The sequence below is a fragment of the Silene latifolia genome, chromosome 6, assembly GCF_048544455.1.
Source record: "Silene latifolia isolate original U9 population chromosome 6, ASM4854445v1, whole genome shotgun sequence".
NCBI lineage: Eukaryota > Viridiplantae > Streptophyta > Magnoliopsida > Caryophyllales > Caryophyllaceae > Silene > Silene latifolia.
In genome coordinates this window covers 23,793,112-23,819,682 of record NC_133531.1, presented here as the reverse complement: position 1 = coordinate 23,819,682, position 26,571 = coordinate 23,793,112, and the positions used below count along the sequence as shown (strand labels likewise).

Below are 26,571 nucleotides of genomic sequence, written 5' to 3'. Positions count from 1 at the left end.
CAGCCTCACTTTCTCCTTCTGCCCTTATAACAGTTGCGCGCTTCTCCTGCTCTGACTTCATCACCACATACCTTATAAGGAAGGACACATCTAACCAACACCAACCTACCTACCTACCTACCTGCATAACTGAGCCACTTTACCCCCAACCCCTTATTTTAACCTGCTGTCTCAGAAGCTTTTGATATATTTATGTTGATATATTTACAGAATTTGATATATTTACGTCTTATTTATGTTGATATATTTACAGAATTTGATGAGTGTGTAATTTGTTAATGCAGGCCAGGTTGATCGATGGGCTCACAGAGGTGTAAAGGAACTCAGAATACTAACTCTGATGACTCAGGCAAGAAGAGGAAGAGAAGGTCTAAGGAGAGGGGTCGAACAGTGTTGGCCTTAGTTTCAAAAGCACTTAAGGAGAAGAAACCAATTGAATTAGAGTGGGATAAAGTGCATAGATTGCCTACAGGAACGTACGCTGGGAAGTTTAGTAGCTGGGTTGGCGTTACTACTCGGAGGCATGTTAGTTGCGCAGTGGAAATGTGGGACCATGTGGATGATGTCACGAAGCAAGAAATTTTGGATAGTATCACGGTCAGTAATTGTCTTGGTTATCTGATAATTGACTTGGTTATTCTATGCATAAAATAGTAAGTGTCAAAAACCAAGAGCATTTAAAGTTTCATTAGGATTAATTGAAAGTCGCATATCATTTTTAACAGTTAGCTGAAGACTGATATACTCCTAGTAAAAAGTTTATATATAATAGCTCAGACTTTTTTTCTACCATTCTCTAAGTGTAACAAATTAAGATTTAAGGAGTAAGGGCAGCCACAGCATGCAATCTGTTTTATGCAATACTGATTTAAGGAGTAAGGGCAGCCACAACATGCAATCTGTTTGATTCCATATACTGATATACCATTGCATTACATGCTCTCTGTTTTGGTAATGTTGGTGGTGTTGTCAAACCCAACAATACCTAATACTATATATTTCTTGATGCTATATAATACCAGTTTCAGCTGACACTCTTGACTCAGTAGTCGCATTGCTTTGTCTTTCTCGATGAACATTGTTTCTTAGCTAGGTGATTAGGATACAGGATATTGTGACACTTATTTTTCATAGTGAAACCTTTTATGTCACTACTTTCCTAATGCAAGCTCTGACCTTAATCAATGGTCATATTTCTTGTTGGCTAGTTGTTGTGATACGATATAAAGTAATTTTACTAATTCGGTCAAACTGTTTAGAACAATGATGGCATTTCTATGGCATTGACATTTTCCCCATCATTCAACCAATCCTGTGTGGCAGTGACTGTAAAATTTTTACACTGTCAGTTATGTTGTGGGTTCCTTATTTACGTCAGTCCCTCGCCTTTGTTGTCAGGCAGAAGCTACGAAATCAGAGCTTATCATCGGTGATCACAAAGACGATGCTGCACCCTCAATCTTAATTACTGGCGACCAAGTATTAGTTTCCTCTATTTTTTGTATCTGTGGATTTAATATGCCGTAATGGAATTCTTGAAAATTTCATGAATAATGTGCACCTGTTTACCTGTGATAAAGAAATGAATGCATGTGTAGAGTCTTGTTTGTTTAGCTAACACACCAGAGGAGCAGTTTAAATTCTGCAACTTAGGTGTTTGGTTGCTTGAAATGAAGCAATTGGATGGGCTTTTACATGAACTTGTTCACTTTCTGTTGTTCACAGAGACGAGCTTTGCAAGTCAATCCTATTCCATATATTCACTTTCAGAACAAAATCTTTCTTTTTAAGAGCTATCAGAGTGAAGTCAAACTCCAGCTATCAGAGTTAACTGTTTAAAGAGTAGCTGATTTGAGCTCAGAAACAAGCATTTGATTCCACAGCATGCAATCTGTTTTATGCAATACTTTGTCATTTGTGTAGGGCGCTTTCACCGTTATCGCAGACCGTTATGATTGGTGTCTCATAAAGGCTGGGAATTTATGGAGAAAGTGGAAATGCACCTTAGTCCGTAAGTGGCTATACGACGAGACAGGCGCAATACAGAGGACACCACCAACAAAAAAGTATGACTCAATAACACCTGAGGATTGGAATGTGTTTGTGGCATCTCACACTACTCAGGCATTTAAGGTAATATTCACTTATTATGTTTGAACTGTTTAACACTAGGCACTGACTGGCTAGCCGGATCGATCTGTGAAGTTCGGTCCAGACTGATCCAGACTTGTAGCTTACCCAGCAGGTCTTTGGTTTTGGATTATCTGTTTTCAGGTCCCTGGTATGTTGCATACCGGTGATCTGGTAAAACCCGGTCAGGACCAAAGACCGGCTAAATACAATTTTGTTCGTTGAAGGAGTGTATGAGCAGGTCAATTAACTTTCTCCAACACCACACACCGTTTTCAGTATCTTTGCTTTTGTCCAAATTTCATCTTTTCTTGTAATTGCAATGAACTGCTTGTTTGTTTCTAAAGAACACGGTGCTTTCTCAGTATCTTTGCCTTTCCGCTTACTATATATAATTATTCTAACTACTTTATATGTTGTAAAATGTAAGGAAATAAGTGCAAACAACAAGAAGAATGCTTGTATGAATAGGACAAGGTTCGTTGGCTCTCGAGCAGGTTACCGTGGGATTGAAGTTAAAATCGTAAGTACATACACCTAGACATACCTTTATAATTTATATTTATTTAAATCTGGAGGTTTTACTATACTCTTGACATTCTTAATATTTTTTTTTGTAGAAAAAAGACTTTGCCAAAAATGGAGTGATATTGGAGGAAGTTGACAGGCACTTAACTTGGCTAAGGGGTCACACGCCTAATAACGGAGACCTGACCGAATATTACAAGGAAGTGGCTACGAAAATTGTAAGTTCTTCAATTTTTAAAACAAAAATTATTAATTTCTAGGAATTGACACAACTATATATGTATTTAAATAATATAATATTATGAATGGGTGTAGAAAGAACTAGAAAAAGAGGTGGAGGCAGGTACATTTAAGCCTAAGGGACGAGAAGATATACTAGCTAAGGTAATTGGCAAACCTGAACATGGTGGCCGTGTGCGAGGGGTTCCTGATGGCATATGCATAACTGAGTATTTTGGGAAGGCTCCTAAAAAGTCCGCTGGCTGTAAGTAGAGCGTCTCAAAGAGACGGTAATTTATTATGTAAACATAGAATAAGACCGTCTCAAAATATTTATTATTTGAAACTTATTTTACTTTAAGCATAACCAATTTGTTGAATTTTTGTCTTACATGCAGATAAATACTTTGCAAACACAAGTATCAAATATGCAAAGTATGATGGTGCATTTTTGGCAAAGTGGTGAGAAGCCAAGTCAAGAATTATTAGAATGCTTCCTGAAAGGAATTTCTATGAGTACTCAAGGATCGAAAGCTTGTCCATCTACGGATGGTTCTCATAGTATCTCAATACAAGAGAGTGAGGAGCAATCCCATCCGGAGCCACACCGTAAAGAGATACCACATGAAGAGCCACCTAGCCAAGAGAAGGAGGTATCATCTTTTGATTTATCACTAAGATTTTAAGGAAACTTATTAATATATTTGCGTAATGAGTTTGAAGTTCTGATTTTACTAATATTTCAAGGGGTGGAGAGACTGTGATTTATCATTACCCGGAAATCCGAATAAGATAGTGGCATCAGGCTTGATGTATATGGAAAAAAAGGCGGAATTCATAACTGTTCACGGTAGATCACTACTTAATGGTTATAAGAAAGTAGAAGTTAAGAAAGTACAATCTGGATCGGAAAATGATACGTTGCCTGTGCCTGTTGGGGATGATTTGATAGTATTGATTGATGCGAAGGACTCATATGTTCAGTGGCCTCAGAATCATATTCACAGTCCTAGTAAGGTAATTTTGTAGTTTTTTTTTTAAATTAGAAGTATTATCTTATAATAAGTTAATATAAATATTAACTATTTTGTGAAAAAATAATAAAGATGGAAATCGTAATGAAGAAGAAGAAGAAGAATCATCAAAGGTCTGCACCACCTCTTGTCCCGACTATTCTGGGTGTAGAAGTTAGTAGTGAGTTTAAGCAAAAGTTGAGAACCCCGCTGATGAATTCTTTACGTCTCGAGGCTCGCGTATTGAAGGCGAGCGGATCACTGATTAACGTTTCGATTGATGACCATGTATTACACCTTGATGACTACACTTCTTCGATTTCTTACGAGGAGCTTATTCATTGGTGTGACGAAGGCGAGATAGGTGCCTCTCACATTGCTATTTTTATGAGGTAAGCTTTCTTAATGACCATGTTCTGTCTATTTTTATCCGTAGGAAGCCAGCCGTTATTTTGTTTGTTGAACGTTTGAGAGTAAGAAAGGAATGGAATGAGTTGTCTAAGTACATGTACAACACCTCAGATCATCTAACTGCATTCTCAGAAGGGGTACTATGAATATAAGTACATGTACAACACCACCATCCAAGAAAACAGGTATTCTCCCTTCGACAGCTTCCACAACCTGTAAATTACATAAAAGGCATTTGATAGCGCCACACTGTCACGTCTTTTAAATGAAGCTACAGGAATAACCCGCAGTCCAAATCAGACTCTTGTGGAGTATATAAATGGGAGATAGTGGAACTGAAATTATTTCATGATAACTGAATTACCTCTTCCAGAGCCATTATAGTTGCTGGGACATAATCAAGTTGTCGGGCTCCATGGTTGGACACAATGATTCCTGCAACACCTGATTGGACCGCTAATCGTGCTGTAGATAAGCACAGATGGATATAGGAAATGTCATATATACAGGATTACAGGCTACTTCATTAGTTAGAGTTACGCTATGTGGCACTTACCATCCTTGGCAGTGACCACTCCTTTCAGTAAAATAGGCAATTTGGTGATGGTTTTGAGCCACTGCAGATCCTATCAGAGGAGCCAAATAAACAGTTTATGCATCTACATTTTGTGTTTTAAACAACAGTAATAGAGCATTAATCCCAAATGGTCATTGGATTCTTGTTGTAGTTATTTGAGTGATCTTAGTGATACTATGAAGTCTACTAGTTTCTACGGATTCTGGTTCCCGGAGACGTTGTCTAAATTTGCATCCGTAACTGATGATTTACGATCAGATTATATAGCTAGAGCTATGACATGTACGCAGTGTGGCAGGGGTCGAAAACTGATATTTGCAGCTTATCACGAAAGGTATACATAAAGCTTTCCATTTTCGAACTTCTATTTATTTATTCCTGGCTATTTACGTGAAATTTTCTCATTGTCCTCTTTTTTTAATCAAAGTGATCATTGGATGTTGGCTGCAATTAATCCATCTGAAAGTATTGTGTATTGGTGTGATCCTGCTGGGTATACGGAGCCTCGAAAGTTTATCATGGAAATAATTAATAGGTAAATCATGTATATTACATGTTAGTGCGTGATTTGACTTATGTTTGACATGACGACTTATTTTAGTTAAATCACATACAGAGCCTTCGAGAAAAGAAACTCTATCGATCCACTAGCAAGGCTCGAGGCAAAACCAGTTACTTGGAGAATAATTAAGGTATATCTTTTATATTGTCAATATTTATTAGTGGTAATCATTGAGGCACAGGAATGACAGAATAATGTTGTTAATCTGTTTAATTCACCCTATATTTTAATAGTTAGACTGTCATGTGGATGTTGTAATGCTTCCTTAATATTGCAGCATAATAAAGTACAAGTGGAACTAGTTTGAAATGACTGAACTCTATACTAGAACTTGTAGTTGTGTTATGTAATTAGTAATTAATTAGCAACTTGTACTATTTCAAATTCCCAGTTCAAAATTTCTAAAGACAAACAGATCCATCTAATGATGTGAATTATATCTGAGCTAGTAGACTGAAACCTTGATTTCATTTTCAACTGGATAGAGAAAGTGTTAGGACTGCAACCAACACCATAATTTTGATGTTAGAATGATACTTTGATAATTTCTATTTTATACTAGTTTGAAAGAGTTGTAGAGTTGAAAAAATTGTTTGGCATCTAAGTTTTACCATCCCAGATATATGTTCTATTAATTGTGGCATTGTGAAGGGACGACTTGTTTGTGTTGTCATTGCTTGATTCACATGTTTCATGGAACATTGTCCTTTCTATTATATCTACTAATATGCCATCAGATTTGTATGAATAACCTATTCTACACCATTGACTGATTGGGGGTCTCTTGGAGTAATTCTTTTATTTCCTTGAATATGGAGTACCTAGTACATATACAGCTACTGTCAATCCATTTTGAAAGTAGCTCTACATGTAGCTCTACATGTAGCATTTAGTTTTGCATTCTCGTCACTTTTTGCATCAGACTTTATTTTGGCCTGTTTTCTTTCAGTTTTTGCATCAGGCTGGGAATTTTGGCATGTTTTTGTGCAGCACCTGTTTGTTTTTTAGGCTGATCAGTATTTTTGCATTCTCGTCAGTTTTGTGCAGCACCTGTTTGTTTTTTGGCCTGATCAGTATTTGCATTCTCGTCAGTTTTTGCATCAGGCTTTATTTTGGCCTGGTTTTGGTCGGAGTAGATATAACATATGTATATGGGTTTGGTTTTTGTTTTAGTGTCCTCGCCAGCCTGATGGGAGCGTATTATGCGGGTATTATATTTGTCGATATATGTTGGAGCTAATCAAAGGAAGATATATTAATATTACCCCAAATGTATGTATTTTTTTCTTCATTTCAATTATTTCCATCGCTTTGCTTATTATAATCTCCATCTTATTAATTGCTTTACTTTACACGTCATATATATAGCGTATTAACTAAATTTTTGGATGTCCTATATATATAGTTCATGCTTAACGCCCCAAAGACATATACGGTTGAGCAAATCGACGAGGTGCGGAATATTTGGGCTGAATTCACCCTCAATTTTAAGCCGAAAAGTAATGGTGGATGAAGCTGATTACAATTTCTTGATGTTCAATTCTTTTTGCACTTACATGCTACTAAGTAATAACGATTCAAGGATTTTTATTTATATTTTGCAAGTATGAAAGTATATTTGTAGCCTATGCGCTATTACAAACATTAAACGATGTATATTTTTTCAAGGATTTGTCCTTGTTAATTCTAATAAAATTTGTTGCGTAAAATATGCTGGAGTTTCTGAATTTTAATGCAGGTTTAATTCTTATATGAGCTATATATACGATTCTATCGTGTAGGAATTACGATGAAAAAGGAAATATAAAAAAAAACACTTTTCAAAGAGAACGGTTAATTGTTAAACCTGTTCTATTTGAAATGGCACAAAATGGCGCCAAATGGTATATCAAAGAGCACGCCTTAACAAATAGGACGGTTGTACCATCCCCCGTTCTCTTTGAAAAGGTTCAACAATGGCGCCAAACACTCCTGTCAAAGAGAACGCCTTAACAAACAGACCGGTCCCCTTTTACACCCGTGCTGTTTGAAATATCAATGAGAGCGGTTCCCATTAGCAACCGTGCTATTTGAAGTAACAACGAGCACGGGTTGACCATTTACCAACCGTTCTCATATATCAAAGAGAACGCTTGGCCACAGACCGGTTGAAAGACGCATTTAGAACGGTCCTTGACCGTTCTCCTTAATGGTTATTGTAGTAGTGAACGGAAAATCAAATTGCGGACATTCTTACAAAACCGTTAGAAAGAGAACAATTCGAAAGACTTCGGTCGGAAATTGGTTTATTGGGTGACATACCGCTAAATTAGATTACTTTGTCCAATGATTGATTAGAAGGAGGATTTACGTGTAATTAAATTTCAGTCAATATGGTTAAAATGCATGCATATGTCGAACAAAATGAAACTAACAAATGTCTATGTGCACTTGAGTTGTTTTTTGCATTGAGCTTCCAAAATTACTTTATGTCCCATCACTCCTAAAAAGCCTACACCCTAGCCTCACTCTCTCAACACTCAACCGTCCTCTCACCTTGATTAATTACACCAACCCCTTATTTACTTCCTTGTTTCCACTAACACACCCTATTACCCACTAAACAAAAACCAACCCTCACCTTTTTCGAATTCCCAAAACCGTCACAACCTTTCTCTTTCCACTCTCTTAAAATGCCTCCAAGATTTTCAAAGGAAGTTCTTCAACTCAGAAATACTTTCAATCCAAAATACATTGCCAAGAAAAAGATGGCTCCCAAAACCGCTGCTAAACCAAATGAAATCTCTGCCACTGCCAAACCAACCGCTGCACGAAAGAATACAACCGCCAAAAGGGGCGGTGGTCGTGGCAGAGGAGGAAGAAGTAGGAATCCTCCTATCTCTCTTCAACTAGATGCTGAAGTGGACATTGACACCGATGAAGAGGACTCCGGTTCTAAGGCAACCAAAAAGGATGAAGACATTCGAAAATCAAGTGATGTTGCCGAAACAAATGAAATGAAAGATCAATCAAGTGAGATGAAAGAGGGGGAACTTGGAAGTGAGAAATCAAAAGAGGGAAAAGAAAGTAAAGAAAAATCAAAAGAAAGTGAGGAAAAATCAGAGGGAGATAAAGAGCAATCAAAAGAAAGTGAGGAAAAATTAGAGGGAAACAAAGAAAAAGAAAGTGAAGAAAAATCGAGAGGAGAAAAAGAAAAATTAGATGAGAATGAAGGGGATTCAAACGAAAAGGAAAGGAAGGAGGATAGTGATGTTGCAGTTGAAAAGAATGATGATGATGTGCTCTTAAAAGATTTGGTGAGTGAAACTTTAGAGAAGGATGAGAGGAGTGAGATTGATGCAACGGTGGCTTCCACTGTTGAAAGGGAAATCGGTTCCAATGCTGAAAAAATTGATGAAGAAGTTGTTGATGTTGAGGATCATGATGATGCCACAGTGGTGTTTGATGATGGGCTTGACCCATTATTTTCAAAACCCGTATCACGAACCCGGTCCAAGCGAAAGATGCTTGAAATATTCGGTGATGATGATGAGGATGTGACACCGGAGGCATCCCCTCCAAAACCCAAGGTCACTCAAAGAAAAAGGGGATCCGGATCAAAAACCAAAGCACCCAAAAGGGCTCGTTATCATCGGGATTTGCCGAGCATAGATGAGAATGAGATCATTGAGGAGAAGGTTTCTCTCAACACATGCATGGACCTTGTTATTGCTCCTTATGCCGAATCATTCAAGAATGATATCCTCAACCATCTCAGTTCTCTCGATCTCTCGGAGGAGATCTTCAAGATATGCCACGGTATGCTGATTTGTTGCTTCCACAGTGGAAGGCGTTATAAGAAATCCTGGTATGACACCTCTCTTGCTTTCAAATACTTAAAAGAAGCTATGTATGCACAGGGTTGGGTGAATCTGTTGGACAAATATAGTCCCATGTACTTGTCCGAAATCATCCAATTCTATGCAACAGTCAAGGTAGATGTTGAATCTGGAACTCTCTCAGCCTTTATAAATCAGAAACCCTTTGTCCTAACCATCAACCAACTTGCTGCCCATCTGGACATTTGTGATGTCGGGCTTACCTCCTTCCCCAAACGAGATTGGGGTGAAGTTGATGAGGTTACCTCTACCCAGGTCATGAAGGTTCTTCGACCTCATGATGACGATGGCCCTACCAACATATATGCCTTTGAATTAACCGCACCCATCCGGTTCATCTTTAACCTGGTTTTTCGTAACCTTGTCCCTTCCAACAATAGCCGTGGGAGATGTTCTCTCCTTGACATGCTCCTGATTCATCACATTGTCAAGCACAAACCCATTAACCTTCCTCGCCTTATGTTTCACCGAATTCTTGAGATGTCCACTGAGTTCCAAAGCGGCAACTTTGACAAAAATGCCGTGGTCCCTTATGGTATGTGGCTCTCGATCATTTTTATGAGGGAGGGGTTAGTGTTGAAAGGAAGCCCTGCAATTGAGAAATTGAGTGATGAAATGACACCGGGCCTTCTTTCTCGGATGAGCTTGGAGATTAAGAATGGAAAATTGGAAAGGAAGAATCAGTCCGGTTCTACAGCAGGTTCTACTGTTGAAATGGGTGTGGTGCTAGCAAAGTTGGATGAACTCCTTGGAATTGTGAATCGGTTGGTCAAAGAACAGGCCAAGTTAAGGGATGAAGTCGGTGATCTTCGCACTATGAATGAAGATCTTCTTGAACGTCTTCAGAATGCCTCCTAAGCTCTTGCCTCTTTAACCCGTCTCTCTTTATGAACTTTGGCTCTATGTTGTTTTTTAAAGACACTCTCTTGCACTTTCGGCTGTTTGTTTTTATCTTGCTTGAACTATTTGCGTGTGTTTAAATCGTGTTGCTTGACTTTTGGACATGTTTTATCCTCCTTTGACGATGTCAAGAGGGGGAAGTAGTTTAATTATGCTATGTGTGATCTTCTAACTCTTAGGCTAACGTCCACCTTAATTATGTCTTAGCTTCCATGATTAGATGTTTTACTTTGGCCAAGCATGTTGCACCTTTCGACTACCTTGATCATGTTTATTAATTATGTTTATGTTGAAATTGACCAAAGACCGACTAACCATGGGCTAAGGGGGAATATCACACATGTTTGGACTTGTCATCATCAAAGGGGGAATTTGTTAGAACACATTGGATTGATGATGCCAAGTCCCTTTGTTATTTGATTGTTTGCTCTTAGTTGAAATAATTAGTGAATGAAGCAATCAAATGGACTTTCAACAATGATTCAAGATGATCAAGCTAATCAAGGAAGTCAAGACAATGATATTTTCCAAGCCTTAGTCGATATATGTAAGAGTAAGTGTAACATTCTCATTTAAGTTAAGTAATGGCAAAACCATGCAACGGTACGCTGTACTGTGGTTTCTGGTACTATCATACGGAGGAGGAATTTTCGACCAAATGTTTTTAAGTGTCAAAACTTTGCAAACTTTAAACCTTAAACATTTGAATTTTCAAAAGCTTGAAAATAATCTGAAATTTTGGAGTCACAAGCCCACTTGTCTAAGCCTCTAGATTTGTGCAAACACCTTTTACTAAAATGGCTAAAAAGACTTGTCAAACTTCTAAAGTAAGAAAAACTTTTTGCCATTTTGGTAAATTGTCACATGTTGAGTGTAGAAGCTTAAGTTTTCTGATTTCTTAAGCCCCAAGCCTATAAGTCTAACACTTACCATCACTCAAAGCTATCATTTTAATATTGAATTTAATTCTTCAAAGTGTACTTACCTAAGACTAAATCCACTATAAATAGAGTATCTTAGTCACATTTATTTCTTAAGACTTCCAAAACATTTATTATAAAAACCTTGCAAATCATTTGTGCATTTAAAGCTTTGTTCTTCAAGTGTTTGCAAAACGTTTTTCTGATTTTAAGTCTTCAAAATTGTTTTCGAAAAAAGCTGTAAAACCTCCAAGTATCATTCATTTGTCTTTGTGACATGATGAGTTTGTTCCCTGATTCTCGTGTTAGATCTTCATTGTAATCTCCATGTTCATTTAAGTGAACTCTTGAGATTCAAGATTCTGTAACACTTTGAGATAGAACTCATAAACTCTTGAAGCGGAGTAGCTTTAAGTTTGAGTGCAACCGGAGTAGGTTGGCGAGTTATTTTCATTGTAAGGGGTTTAGTAAGTTTGAATAAATTTTTAAACAAGCAATAAAATAACGGTTGGACGTAGGCCTCGGAGTAGAGGCTGAACCAATTTTTAAAATGTCGTTTGTTTGTTCATTTACTTTTACGTTCTTCCACTTTGCTATTTCTCGCATCTACCTAATCAAGTTACATGTCACATCACCTATCTTTGTGACATAGAACTCTTTTCCTTCTTGTGAACTTTCATTCAATTAAGTTTCTCAAGTCTTGTACTTCTTTATTCTTAGCTTAAAGTAGTTAATTAACTAAGTTAAAGATAAAATTTTTAAAAGGTACACCTAATTCACCCCCTCCCCCTCTTAGGTGTTAATCGTTCTTAACTCTTCAACTGCAAAACGAAAACAAGTATAAAACACAAATTTACAAAAGTGTAATGATGCTAGAATTTTCTGGGCTAGAACAAATGTGGGACAAATCTTAGTGTAAAGAAGAGATCTGGATTCACTTGGCGTTGAATCTGATTATGCCATTATGGGAATGTGAACATCATGTAAGTTGGGATTGTAAAGAGTAATTAAGAGATTTATTGGATTGAAATAAGAGGGTAGAAATCACAAGGTATAATGGCATAACCCAAAATAATACATTATAAATCGCGAAAGTGGTAATTAGGCCCCTTAACTTTGTTGAATTGTGAAATTAGGTCCCATAAGTTTTATTTGGAGCAATCAAGCCCCTTAAGTTTTACCAAAAGTGACATTCAACCCCATTTTTGTAATTTTCACCAAATTCTTATATTAAAATCACTTTTGATACAATTTATCAAATATAAAATATTTCTTTTATAATTTTAGAACTTTTATACTTATATTAAATATTGAGAATTGTTTTATTTTGAATTTTATAGTATATAGACATTTTATTATATATGTATGAATATTATATAAATTATAAACAATCTACTAAATATGTATGTAAAAATGCTCTTCAATAATTAATAAATTATGTAGAAATTCGTAAAGTTGCAATTAGTAATTTTTAATTATATAATAAATTGTTTAATACTAATATAAAATGTTTTTAATTAAAATTCTTGTGAAAATTATAAAAATGGGGTTCAATTTCACTTTTGGTGAAACTTAAGGGGTTTGATTGCTCCAAATAAAACTTATGGGGCCTAATTTCACAATTGAACAAAGTTAAGGGGCTTAATTACCACTTTTGCGCATTATAAATTAAATGATCTAGAAATACCGCACATGCATACGCGGGATCTATACTAATTGTAAAAAAGTGGATTAAACATGGCCACGTGGGTGTAATTGATAATTGGCGAAGATATAATTGGGTCTAATCCCAAAGGCAGCAACTTATAATTGGGTCTAATCCCAAAGGCAGCAGCTTATCTCGCAAAACAACCCTAGAATTCCATCAATCAATTGTAGAAAAGATGAGTCGCAGCAACATCAAATTGGCGAAGATATCTTTAAATGAATACATACCCTCCGAAGTATTGTCTCTTATTCTCGCAAAATTGCCGGTTAAAACCTTATTAAAATCCAGGTGCGTATGCAAATCTTGGTGCTCAATTATCAATCATCCTAATTTCATGTACTTGCAATTTTGCAACAATAACAAATCGTCGGGTAAGTTGTTATTCCTCGAGAGAATGGGAGGCAAGCGAAACGGAGGATGCTTGACACTTGGTGAGACTGACAATCTTATAAACATCGATTTGATTTTTGAGAGTTCTAAAAAGTACGATCTTTATGGAACATGTCATTCTTTGCTTTTAATAAACCGCTCTCCAGACTGCACGTCTGAAGGAATGAAATTATGCAATCCGAGTATTAGAAAATCATTGCGAGTTCCTCCTTGTCCCCTTCTTCCGCCTGACGGATACTTGCCGGAATTTGTGCTTGGATTTGCGCTTCATAGTCAGGATTATAAAATCATCACAATCGCAATTAAATGCATTTTTTATTTAGCGGTTGGAGAGTTGTGTGTTGCAGTTTACACACTTAGTGATCAAAAATGGACTGTCAGAGATAATGTCCTCAATATCGATTGTTCGTCTTTTAAGAATTTGTTTGGGCCTTATTATTTCTGTGAGGGGGCAGCTCACTGGCTTGGAAATCCTCCATTTGGGGATTCTAGTAATCAATTTGGTAATCCGACTCATCTTGTTTCACTCGATTTTGATTCAGAAAATTTCACTTTTTTGGAATTGCCAGCTACATTTGATGACATAGGTACTACTTCAGGGTCTCTATTTCTTCTTGGAGAGTCACTAGCGTTTTTTTGTATTTCTCCTATACGTTTGAAAATATGGGTTTTGAAACAGGAGAGTGGAAAGAGGGAGTGGACGTTATGGTTTTCAGGTGGTTCGAGTAGTGATGGTTTTGATTTGTTCTACTATATGGGATCTACAAGGCAAAGGGTTTTATATTGTGAGGGTGATGGTGGCTATCTCGTTTATGGGACGAAGTCCTATAATATTGCTACTTGCCAAGTACGGGAGATTGAAAAATCTATGAGCCATCATGATGTAGATGTGGCAACATATTTTGAGAGCTTGGTATTGTGCAATAAATACGATACCAATCAAAGTAAACGCGAACGAACTGTTATGGATGATGCTGGGAAGACCCGTATTAGATCTTCTGCTACTTCTGACCTACTTTTTTCTTAACTAACGCGTCATACTTTAATCGGCTTGAAAATTAAAATTACGACTCTAAGCTCAAAGTATGGTAATGGATTTCGAATGCAGTTCCAGCACACAACACTATCGGCTTCTTTGGTGGTGTTGATCCTTGCTGTCCACTCTCTAGTGTCAAGGAAATCAACCTGCCTCAAAACCTTCTTCAAGAATTGGCTGTAATTTATTTACTTCTTTCATTTTTTATTTTATTTTATAACAATTAAGTCTTAGAAGTTACAAGAGTTTTTTTTATTGTTATTTGTTTAGTTAGAAATTGTGGGTGTGATTTGCAAGATAACTTTGATCTCCGTAACGATCTTCGTACTTGAAGTAGTTGATTACATTGCAAAGCTTCTTGATGATCTTCGTCTTGATGTGAGTAAATTTCTCTGTACGCAGAGTTGTATGAGCTATCTTCGACTATTGGAATTTGATTGTTCTTTACAACAACAGGACAACATTGCCTCAAAGGCTCCGTGAATTGCGACGGAAGGGGCTGCCTATTCTTATGACTGTACAAAGTTGTGAACTTCAGTTAATAAAAAAGATGAGTTTGCTCTTGTTACAACGACAGGATCGTGGTGCAGTAGAATGTTTTATGCTTGACATCTACCTGTAGTGAATTGTTTGTCATGTCTAGAGTGACAAAGAAAGAAATTTTAATCATGCCAGTTTGACAGGGGAAACACGGAAACAGTAGGGTAGAAGTAAACGATGTGAATTTGAATCCAGGTTATCGGATTCCCTTAAATCCCTGGTAATTGCAAAGTGATTTTTCTTAAATGCTCAAAAAAGTAATTCGTCATTCCAGGAGTATTAGTGATTGGCTTTGAGTTCCTTTCATCAGGCACAATGAATTCAATTGCTTTCCAACATTTATCTTTGTCTTCATGGTTGCGTTAAAATTATTATCTTGTCTAATTTATCCATGACAAGCTGATGTTCTTACCTTGCAGGACGTTAGGAGTATAAATCTGGTCCGAGATTGATACTGCGGCAATGTTTTGTTCACTTTTTGCAAGACATACATAAGGTCGAGTTATTTTCTTAGTAAGACAACCATGTATGCAGGCATACAGTGATACAAACGACGGTAATTCAATAAAGTTCTTTAATTTCTGGATTATATATACAGTATTGATTTATATCATACTCGCTCTGTTTTTACTATTGTTTATCTTTGATTTTGGTACAAGGACAAAAGGAAGCACAAATGGCAATTTTTGTGGTTGTTGGTTGATGTGAAAAATAGTGAATGTGTATGAACAAATTAACTCAAGAAAAACTTCATGATATCGAAAGGTAAACAAATGAAGAAAACGACAAAAATAGAACACATTTTTTGTTTAAAACGGGTACTATCTGTCTAAAATTAAAGAGTTAAGACGGGTCAAATATACTCACCCATGTGAGATGAATAAGATAAAACTAGAATGCATTGAAAAACAACGTATAATATAATCTTAAGACAGATAATATTGTCTTAAGTAAGACTAGCTGAAAAAAAAAAAAAAACCTTGTTCACCCCGTCCATCATCAATCAATCAATCAATGGAACAAAATGAATTGCAGCGAAGGGAATATGAGCACACCATCTTCAAATAAATCAGCAAAGTGAATATGAAATAGTTATTCTGGCTCATCAAACAGCTAAAAGAAATCAGCGAAGTGAATATTTATTAGGAAATATCCCATATTATTAGGAAATATTGTTAGTCATATAATATTTGTTATTCATCCCGATATTCTTGCCTTATGTTGCGAGATTACGATTCCGTTTGTAATTCTATTTAAGCCGTGTTAGGCGCAGTAATACAATCAACCTTTCCCTCTACTCTCTTAACATGGTATCAGGCTTACGATCCTTCAAACCCTAACCTAAAAAAAAAAAAAAAAAAAAAAAAACGACAAAACGAAAATCCTCAAATTTCTTCCAATGACTGGGAACGACATTCCGACGCCTGAATTTCCCAGAATTGATCCATCAAGTCCCTATTATCTTGGATCACACGATGGTCCAGGAGCCAAAATTTCAAACATTACCCTTCGTCGTGACAATTACGATGATTGGAAACAATCGATGAAGATGTCTCTGAAATCCCGTCGCAAATTCGGATTTGTGGATGGCACAATCACGAAACCCCCCGCAAAGTTCGATTTGGAGAATTGGGAGGTTGTCCACTGTACCCTTGTACAATGGATTCGTAATACGATTGATACGTCCTTGCTTGAAACCGTTTCATATGTCGATGATGCCTCTGTTCTTTGGGCCGAATTGGAGTCGCAATTCGCTGTCGTCGACGGCACCAAAATCCATGGCTTGAAAACGCAGTTGCATAACTGCAAACAAACGAAAGGTATGTCCGTTACCTCTTATTATGGAAAATTGAAATCTTTATGGGATGCTTTAATTGTACATGAGCCGCCGTTCTCGTGTAAATGCAACAAGTGCGAGTGCGATATAGGCAGAGATGCTATCAGGCGTGTAACACCCCGTAAATTTGAAGACCTTTATTATATTTTAAGAGTAATATTTTAATCTATTTTAATTTAATATTAATTTATTTGAAATAAAATTTATTTGATAAAATATAACCTTATTTTATTTGAAGAAATGTAATCATTTTTGATAGTTTAGAAATGTTTAAAAGTAATTTAAACTATATTTAAACCTTTTCCTTTGATAAAATAGATTTCGGATAAAAGTCGTAAAATTGGGATTTTTCCATTTCTTACGGTCGTTGGGTAAACGAGTTTGGATATTGGGCATATGAGTACTTAATCTTTTAGTAAAATCGTGTTTAAGAACTTTAATTTTCTCGGAAATCGCGTTCGACGAATATTTCTAATTTCAAAATAAAAACGAACCAAAAAACGTAAACAAATGACTCATCTCCCCATGCCTTTTGGCTGGCCACCTACCCTCCATTTGTCCCCTCTTCCAATTTTCATTTCCTCCATAACTCAATCTATCTCCTCCTTCTCTCAAACACCAAAAACTCACTAAAAATCCTCCTTACAATCCCTAAATCCACCATAAATCCTTCATTTCTCCACCAAATCTCATAAAAATTATTTATTTGGAATCCTCTCTTCAATCCTCATCTACTAGTAAGCTTTATTTTCATTTCCTCCAATTTTTGTTTAAGATACTTTTTTTTAGGGTTTCCAATTTAAGCTTAATAATTGTGTTTTTGTTGTTCTTATAGGTGAAGAATTTGAAGATGAGTTAGGTGACTCATATGTTGTTGAAGATGAAGAGTAATTTTGGGTTTTAGAAGCTTTCTCAAGTTATTACTTGTCTCTTTGCTAGCTTAAGGTAACTATTCCGAGTTACTCGATGAATTAATGTCACATTAGTAGTTGTATTTGTTGTTTGTTGTTGTTTGTTGTTGTTTGTTGTTGTTTTGTTGTTGTTTGTTGATAAATGAATGAATGGAGTAAGATGAGTATGCTTATATTTAGTTTATGTTACCCATTTGTATATTATTGTTTGGAACAAATTTGGATGAGGAATTATGTGTTGTGACAAGTCCGTGTTTTGGCTGGAACGCGTCAGTATCGGACCGAGACGTTTTCAAATATTTCCAAAAATATGACAGATTGAACGGCATCGAAAAATTAGGTGGTTTAGCCACTTAAATCACTCAATTCGGAGTCCGTATGAGTAAATGGCGTCGTTTTATCGATTAAAATTTATAGAAAAGTTTACCCTTGTGTGAGACGGTTATTTATGCTATTTTATTATGCGAGAATTTTGTGGAATTAGTTATTTTGTAAGTTGGAATATATTTTCTTATGTTGATAGTCTTTCACATGATAGAAATTGGAAATGGCATGAGAATGATATTGTGATGAATTTTGTGATTTGGGCCAAAGTAGGCCAAGACTGCGAGTGGGCAGTTGACCGAACGAGTTTGGTCAAACTAGGTTTAAACCGGTCAGCCTCGATTTGACCAATGACCCGTCGCGGGACTAGGGTCGAGGGTTTGTCTTTGAGGTGAGATTGGTTGTTATTGGATGTTTTAGGTTGATGCCTTGATATTTGTGATTATCATTTCACATGTTGGTTGTTGGATGCTTTGGATGCCTTATGCTTGAGTCTTGTTGCCTCTCTGCCATTTTAGCTTGTTCTCATGGATTATGGTACTGTTGGTTAGCTGGAATTTGGATTATTATTGATATTGGAGATATTGTTGGATTGTCAGCTGAATATGCTCTTGCGTAGTCTTTCATATGCTAGGGTGTGTATGATCATTTGTGTGTGTGCAAGTTTGGACTCTTTGCCCCTCTTATGGTTAATTGGGTGTCCTACTTGTCTTGTGTGGAGTGGGCTAAAGTATTCAAGCTGGGACTAGGTCCTAGGTGAGTATATAGTCTTTGACGAGTGTATGTTCACCGCTTTATAGCCTTTGTGTCTTAACTTGGTGGGCTTATATCCAAGTTAGGGCATGACCTCCTGACGTACTCTTAGAAGTATGTGGTCACCTTAAGTACTAGCCAACCCTTTGGTGGACTCCTTAGGGGTACTCATGTGTGTGATCATGGGTCTTGGATGCGGTATTTTCCGCATGTCGCTAGGTCTGCGTAGGTTTAGGACTAGGGTGTTTACCTTACCTCGTGGTATAGACTCGAGTTATAGAGTGACTATTGACTGTCCTAAGAACTTATGCCTGTCTCTAGATATATTGTCCTTTCTTGTTTGATGATTCTATGAATCATAGAAGGTGAGATGCAAGCCGGCTATGGTTGATAGAGTTTGGATTCCCGGATGTTATGTGATTCACATGATAGTGTAGTATGAGTCAGTCTAGTATTCACATGCTAGGACTATGTGTTGTTATATTGTTGTTCACATGATAAGCACGATTGTCTTGCATTTGTATGCTAAGGCTATGTGTTGTTCATATTCATATTCTTATGTTTACATGTTATATTAACTATGACATTTCGTGGCTGGGAGAACTCGGAGTTAGGTCCTGTTTCTTTACGGCTTTTTAAGAGCCGAATCAATCAATCAATCAATAGAGCTGAATCAATCAACTGAAATGAATCAACTGAAATGGAGCCGAATCGAATCGAATCGAATCAATGGAGCTGAATCAATCGAATCGAATCAATCAATCAATCAATCGAATAGAGTGAAATTTGAAAATGAATTTGAATCGAATCAATTGAATTGAGCTGAATTGAACTGAAATAATCATATTAATAATAATAATAGTATTCAATATTATTGTTATTATCAACTATAATATATTAATATTCATAGTATAATAGTAATACTAAAATTAATATTTATAAGAAAAAATTTTTAATATTATATATGAATAATCATAAATTATTATAATGAAAAAATAGTATTTTTCTACTAATAATATTTTTAATAACAATAATAAATAATAAGGTCATATTAATAATGATATTAGTAAAATAATTGTTTAGAATAAAAACACTCAAGTAAGCGTTGCTCGAATTCAGGTTGAGTCAACGCTCTACTCTCATATGGTATCTCGAGCCTATGCTTGCTCTCTTCGGATGGATCTTTCACGCGTAACAAAGGCCTCAGAGGGTATGCAAAAGGTCATTCTCTGATGCCTTATGGTAATGGTGGATAGTCGGGACATTGCTTGAAACAAAGGTCTCTCTGCCCTCTTGTAGTAGCTCGATTAGTCTTACTTCTAGAGAGAGGAAGTTGTTGGTGAGAAGTTTTTACCATTGATTGGTGAATAGTGAGATATTTATAGGTTTTATGTGTAACTCAAATGATGGTTTGGCAAGCACGGTTACCATTTTCGCTATGAATACGCCTTACCGATTCGCGAATCGCTTATAGAAAATGTGTTACATGTATTTTCAGTAATCAACTTGATAGAATTCGCTTTTAACAATTTGTGATTCGTAGGGTACCAAGCTAATTTGTAACCATGTTGGCAAGCGTGTTGACTTGTAAGACCCCGTATTGGCAAGTGAGTCAAGTCGGTTCGGTGTGCCTCATTAATAATATTAATAATAAATGTTATGAATTTTAATAATAATACCAATAAATGTTATGAATTTTAATAATAATAATACCAATAATAATTATAATAACAACGACAATAATAATAATAATAATAATAATAATAATAATAATAATAATAATAATAATAATAATAATAATAACAACAACAACAACAACAACAACAACAACAAACAACAACAACAACAACAACAACAACAACAATAACATTAACATTAACATTAATAACATTATTATTCATTTTAATAATAATATTCATCATCATCATCATCATCATCATAATAATAATAGTAATAATAATAAATAAATAAATAAATTATTAACAATATTATTAATTATAATTATAATAATAATAAATAATAAATAATATTAGTATTAAAAAAATAGTATTATTGTTAACAAAATTAATAATAACTATTATTTAAATTAGTAAAGCTGAAATGAGCTGAATTTAATGGAGCTGAGCTGAACTGAATTGAACTGAATGGAGCTGAATCAATCAAATCGAATCGAATGGAGCTGAATCAATCAATCAATCGAATGGAGCCGAATCGAATCGAATCGAATCGAGTAATCGAATCGAATAAAGCTGAGCTGAACTGAAATGGGCTGAAAATAAGCCAGAAAGAACAGGGCCTTACTCCCCACTGACTGTGGCTTTCGTATTTGTATAAAATGCGATTGACAAGTAGGTGATGCATATATGGGGTACATGGACGAGCTAGCGAGCAAAGTAACCTTGGGACCTAGATTGGCTTTATTTTATTGTGACCCTTAAACACTTTTTATGTCATATACTTTTTAGGGACATATGTCTCCCTTTTTCATATTTGGGTTGTATAATTTTGTTTCGCGACTTTAGCGATGTTTTATTTATGAGATTTATTTAGACCTTGCATGCTTGACACCTTCCCATTTGGATATTTTTGTAACAGGTTCAGGTTTTAAAAATTACAGGTTTTTACCCAAATGAACCTATTACAAACATACCCATGCAGTTTTTATCTAGAATTATGTGTTTACTTTTCCGCAATAAATGAGGGTGTCACAAGGCGTCTTGATAACGAGAGGCTACACCAATTCTTTATGGGCCTCGATTCGACATTATACGGTAATATCCGCTCTCAACAATTTCAGCTTGATCCCCTACCCACTTTGAACCGTGCGTATAACCTTGTCCTTCCAAGAGGAACGTCTTCGTTCCGAGGCTGTTCCTGATGTGTCGGATGTTAGTGCTTTCGCACTTTCCTCTGCCAATTCGACTGTTGATTGGCGGGTCTTGCGTGATAAAGAACGGGCTAATCGTCGCCCATTATTTTGCTCTCACTGTGACACCCGAGGACATGAGATTGTCACCTGTTGTTTTAAGACTAATCGGTTTCCGGACTGGTGGGGAGACAGGCCGCGTACTCTTGCCGAATACCGACGTTATAGGATGAGACACTCAGGGAGTTCGCGTGGTAGCACTGTCACGGGTTCAGTCTCGTCTAGCTCCGGGACAAGCACTGAAAAGGATGGCGGTGTCCCGGTTCGTGCCAATGCTATGCTAGATCCCACGGCTCATTCCCTTCTTACTTCTGATCGTCTAAGCGGTATGTGTAATTAGATTCTTGACACCGGTGCTTCCAATCATGTGACAGGAAATCTGTCCTGTTTGGAAGACCGAAAAACTATCAGTGGCAGGCCGGTTTGTCTACCAAACGGACAACAAGTCATAGCCACAATGATTGGATCGGTTTTTATTAATGCATCGCTCTCTCTTCATGATGTTCTTTATATACCAACTTTACAGTGTAATTTGATTTCCGTTTCGCAGCTTACCTCGGGCACTAATCTTTGTTTTGAATTTGCTAATTCCACTTGTCTTATTCAGGACCGTTCCTTGAGGACGACGATTGGAGCCGGTGAGTTACGGGATGGACTATATTGGATCTGTGCGGGGACAAAGCCCACGGTGGTGCATAATGTGACGTAACAAGGTACTTTTGATCTTTGGCACCGGCGTCTTGGTCATCCGACGGATAAAGTAGTCAAGATTATTCCTCCTCTTAGTCATTTAAATTGCAATAAGGATTTGGTTTGTGATATTTGCCATTATGCAAAACAACATCGTCACAGTTTTAATTCCAATAATAAGCATGCTTCAGATTTATTTGAATTGATACACTGTGACTTGTGGGGATCTTATCGTACTCCTTCATCGTGTGGTGCGCGATATTTTTTTACTATTGTTGACGATTACTCGCGAGCTACATGGGTTTATTTATTGCCCGATAAAACAGAAGTAACCGACATGTTTATGAGTTTTATTAATATGGTTGCCAATCAATTTTCAAAAACAATCAAACCTGTCCGTAGCGACAATGGGACGAAATTTAATTGTGTCGCAGCCTATTTCTTTTCTCAAGGCATTAAATTTGAGACATCTTGTGTCGGCACGCCTCAACAAAATGGGCGTGTCGAACGTAAGCATCAACATATTTTAAATGTTGCACGTGCCCTTTGCTTTCAAGGTAATCTTCCCACATCCTTTTGGGGTGAATGTGTCCTATCGGCTGCTTATTTAATTAATCGGACTCCGTCATCTTTACTAAATGGCAAGACTCCCTTTGAATGTTTATTTGGAGAGCCACCATCGTACACGAATCTCCGTGTTTTTGGTTGTTTGTGCTTCGCCCATAATCAACACACTAAAGGAGACAAATTCGCTAAACGGGGACGTAAGTGTATCTTCGTGGGTTACCCATCTAACAAAAAGGGGGTGGAAACTCTATGATCTTGAAACAAAATCATTTTTCGTCTCCCGCGACGTCGTCTTTCATGAAAACAATTTTCCATTCTCCACTGATGATGGGCCGGCTGCAATAGTACCGCCTCCTGAGTGTGATCCGCCTCTATCCGACGAACCATTTAATGGGTCTCTTATCCCTGATTCGGTTTCATCCCCGTCGACTGAAGTCTCGGGTACTGCGCCCAATGACGGGTCTGATACCGCAGGTACCCAGGTTGATGATGCTGCTGCAACTGATACTTCCGCAGGCACGCAGGTCTCGGCCAGCTCTGACATGTGCACCGAAACAGAGGCTGTAATGGGCAGGGGTCATCGCCTTCGTTTCCCAAATTCACGACTTAGTGGCTACGTTCTTGACACAACGCACAGTCCATCTCCGTCCCCTAGTCCACCGGGCTCTCCTACTTCGTCCTCAGGTACACAATATCGATTAGCAAATTTTATTAATTGTAATTTATTTTCGAACAAGCATCGTAACTTCTTGGAAGCCGTGACTATGGGCATGGAACCTCCGTCCTTCAAAGATGTTATCCGTGATCCTGGATGGTGCGAAGCTGTGAAACTCGAAATTGATGCACTTGAAAGAAATGAGACATGGGAGCTAGCTGATCTTCCGTCTGACAAAAAGGCACTTGGTTGTCGCTGGATTTATAAAATCAAATATAAGTCTGATGGGTCGGTCGAACGACTGAAAGCTCGCCTTGTCGTCTTTGGCAACCATAAAAAAGAAGGATTAGATTACGGTGAGACATTCGCTCCTGTTGTTAAAATGGTCACTGTTTGCACTTTCTTAGCCGTTGCAGCTATCAATAAACACTACAAGAAATCCTGTTTCGGGCGACTAAAAATGGCGACTGAAAAAAATAGTCGCCAAATTGGCGACTGAAAAAAAATTCGGGCGACTACTAGCTGTCGCTAATTTGGCGACTACCAAATTCCTCCAAATTATTTGACCTGGCGACTGATTTTCAGAACGGGCGACTGAAACCAGTCGCCAAATTGGCGACTACCCCTCTGTCAGTCGCCATTTTGTGTGAACAAATAAAGTCTAGGATGACACCTCCCCCAGTCCTCACCTACTTTTACTTTTACAAACCCAAAAAGCTCTTCTTTCTCTTGTTTTATCCGTCAACTTCATATCTCCATCTTCTTTTATTTTAGATTCTAACCCAACTCAGATATCTTCACCTTTCACTTGTTTTCCCAATAAAATCACAAATATTCAAAAATCTCCCAACATAATCTCATTAAAACAACATTAAGCTTCCTCACATTTTTAGTTTTATTAAGTCTCAATTCGAATCTCATCTTATTTTTATACTTGTTTGATTAATTAAAGATATTATTTCTCTTTTCAGTTTTATTACTCTCTTATCTTCATCTTCCTCTTTTTGGATTTCATCTCATTAAAACAAGGTGTTGAGTCGGCCGAAAACGAGACGAGAAGCAGTGGAGACGGATTCTAGGTGTTTTTTTATAGCTTTTGTAAGTATGTTCATGTAATTTATGTAAATGTAAATACTAGTTTGTAATGTAAATTTTTTTAAAGTATGTAAATGGAAATTGATTGTAATGGCTTTTGAAGTATGTATATTATGGCCGCACTTCAAATTATTTGGTTGTAGTACAATTTAGAAATTAAGCTATTACTTTTTTTGTATTTTTTTTCACATTTATTTTCCTTTCACTGGATGGTTGAATTGGATTGTGTATATGACATTACATCCTACAAGGTGTTGATTAAGAAAGTTGATTATTTGGATTTGAGGGTTGTTAAAGTGTTTTGGTAATTATCGTTTAATGTGCAACACCTTTTAATAAATGCCTAATTGTTGTTGAGAATTTCTAAGCACAAATATAAAGGTACAAAAAAGTAGTGGCCATCAATATTGCAAAGTTGCAGAGTTAGAGTTGCAGTGCCTTTTTTATGTTGAAAGATAAAAGTGGCGACTGATTTCAGTCTCTAAAGTGGCGACTGAAATTATTTTTTGGAGACTGATTTCAGTCGCCAATTTGGCGACTACCTTAAATTTCAGTCGCCAAATTGGCGACTACCTCTCAGTCGCCATATATCCTATTTGGCGACTAACATAGCAGTCGCCAAATTTAGCGACTGAATTCAGTCGCCCGAATCAAAATAGGCGACTATCGCTTGCGACTGTCCTCAGGCGACCAATTTCAGTCGCCAATTTGGTTTTAGCGACTGTTTTCAGTCGCCTTATATGGTCGCCTGAATCCTTTTTTCTTGTAGTGAAATGGGAACTTCATCAAATGGATGTGCATAATGCTTTCTTGCACGGTGACTTGGACGAGGAAGTATACATGAAAATTCCTCCGGGTTTCAGCCGTGGCAAAGAAGGTAAAGTTTGTCACTTGAAGAAGTCGTTATATGGCCTTCGACAAGCTCTTCGTTGTTGGTTTGCCAAGCTAACAACGGCCCTCAAAGCATATGGGTTTCAACAATCTCATTCCGATTATTCACTTTTTTTCTTACTCGCAAGACCAGGTTCGGCTCTTTATTCTTATTTATGTTGATGATCTGGTCATTGCGGGGAATAATTCTCCAGCCGTCGCAAATTTCAAATCATATTTAGGACAATGCTTTCATATGAAGGTTTTGGGACCCCTCAAATATTTTTTGGGTCTCGAAATCTCACGAAGTTCGGAGGGAATATATGTTACCCAACGGAAATATGCACTTGACATAATTTCTGAAGTTGGTTTATTAGGCTGCAAGCCCGTTACTACTCCTATCGAGCAGCACCACAAGCTCGGTGAAGCCACTGGCCAACTCCTCGAGAATATCGAGTCTTATCGACGTCTTGTTGGACGCCTTGTTTATCTCTCAGTAACGCGCCCGGATTTGTCCTATGCGGTCCATATTCTCTCTCGCTTCCTTCATCAACCCCGCGAGGAGCATATGTCGGCGGCATTACGGGTTGTCAGGTACCTTAAAGGGAGTCCGGGTCAAGGGATTTTACTTCGTGCTGATAGCGATTTAACCATTAATGGTTGGTGTGATTCTGACTATGGTGGATGTCCAACTTCGAGGCGCTCTGTGTCCGGTTGGTTCGTTTTCTTAGGCGGGTCCCCAGTATCGTGGAAAACAAAAAAACAAACCACGGTCTCGCTATCCTCAGCTGAAGCGGAATATCGTTCCATGGCAAATCTTGTTTGTGAATTGAAATGGTTGAAAGGTCTGCTTCTAAACTTCGACATCAACATTTGCAATCCCATGAAGGTTTTTTCCGATAGCAAGTCAGCCATCGATCTTGCTCGCAACCCTGTTTTTCACGAGCGCACTAAGCACATTGAAATCGATTGTCATTTCATTCGGGATGCTATTATTGATGGCTTGATTACTACGGCTCATGTGTCTACTACGTCCCAATTAGCTGACATTTTCACCAAAGCCTTGGGTGCACCACAGTTTCTTACTCTTCTTCGCAAGCTAGGCGTTCTCGACCTTCACGCTCCAGGTTG

General features: G+C 37.2%; 2 protein-coding genes across 2 annotated transcripts; both read left to right on the top strand.

The window, feature by feature from the left end:
* The first annotated feature begins 183 nt into the window (after positions 1–183).
* On the top strand, positions 184–3,150 carry LOC141587803 (uncharacterized). The gene is made up of 5 exons (XM_074409272.1): positions 184–597; positions 1,924–2,133; positions 2,561–2,653; positions 2,751–2,876; positions 2,974–3,150. The coding sequence occupies exons 1-5, from the start codon at positions 298–300 to the stop codon at positions 3,148–3,150; spliced, it is 906 nt and encodes a 301-aa protein (XP_074265373.1). The 5' UTR covers positions 184–297.
* Positions 3,051–7,149, top strand: LOC141586540 (uncharacterized). The gene is made up of 9 exons (XM_074407800.1): positions 3,051–3,167; positions 3,276–3,530; positions 3,625–3,894; positions 3,984–4,282; positions 5,030–5,212; positions 5,306–5,413; positions 5,495–5,570; positions 6,614–6,712; positions 6,846–7,149. Exons 2-9 carry the CDS (start codon positions 3,306–3,308, stop codon positions 6,951–6,953), a joined length of 1,368 nt encoding a protein of 455 aa, XP_074263901.1. The 5' UTR covers positions 3,051–3,167; positions 3,276–3,305; the 3' UTR covers positions 6,954–7,149.
* Positions 7,150–26,571: the final 19,422 nt, after the last annotated feature.

Bases quoted from the DNA above. Each gene is read 5' to 3' on its own strand.
- LOC141587803 (XM_074409272.1), top strand. From the start codon at position 298: ATGGGCTCACAGAGGTGTAAAGGAACTCAGAATACTAACTCTGATGAC. The intron at 598-1,923 runs GTCAGTAATTGT...TCATTTGTGTAG, and splicing joins AAATTTTGGATAGTATCACG to GGCGCTTTCACCGTTATCGC. The intron at 2,877-2,973 runs GTAAGTTCTTCA...GAATGGGTGTAG, and splicing joins AGGAAGTGGCTACGAAAATT to AAAGAACTAGAAAAAGAGGT.
- LOC141586540 (XM_074407800.1), top strand. From the start codon at position 3,306: ATGCAAAGTATGATGGTGCATTTTTGGCAAAGTGGTGAGAAGCCAAGT. The intron at 3,531-3,624 runs GTATCATCTTTT...TAATATTTCAAG, and splicing joins CACCTAGCCAAGAGAAGGAG to GGGTGGAGAGACTGTGATTT. The intron at 5,571-6,613 runs GTATATCTTTTA...TTTTTGTTTTAG, and splicing joins TTACTTGGAGAATAATTAAG to TGTCCTCGCCAGCCTGATGG.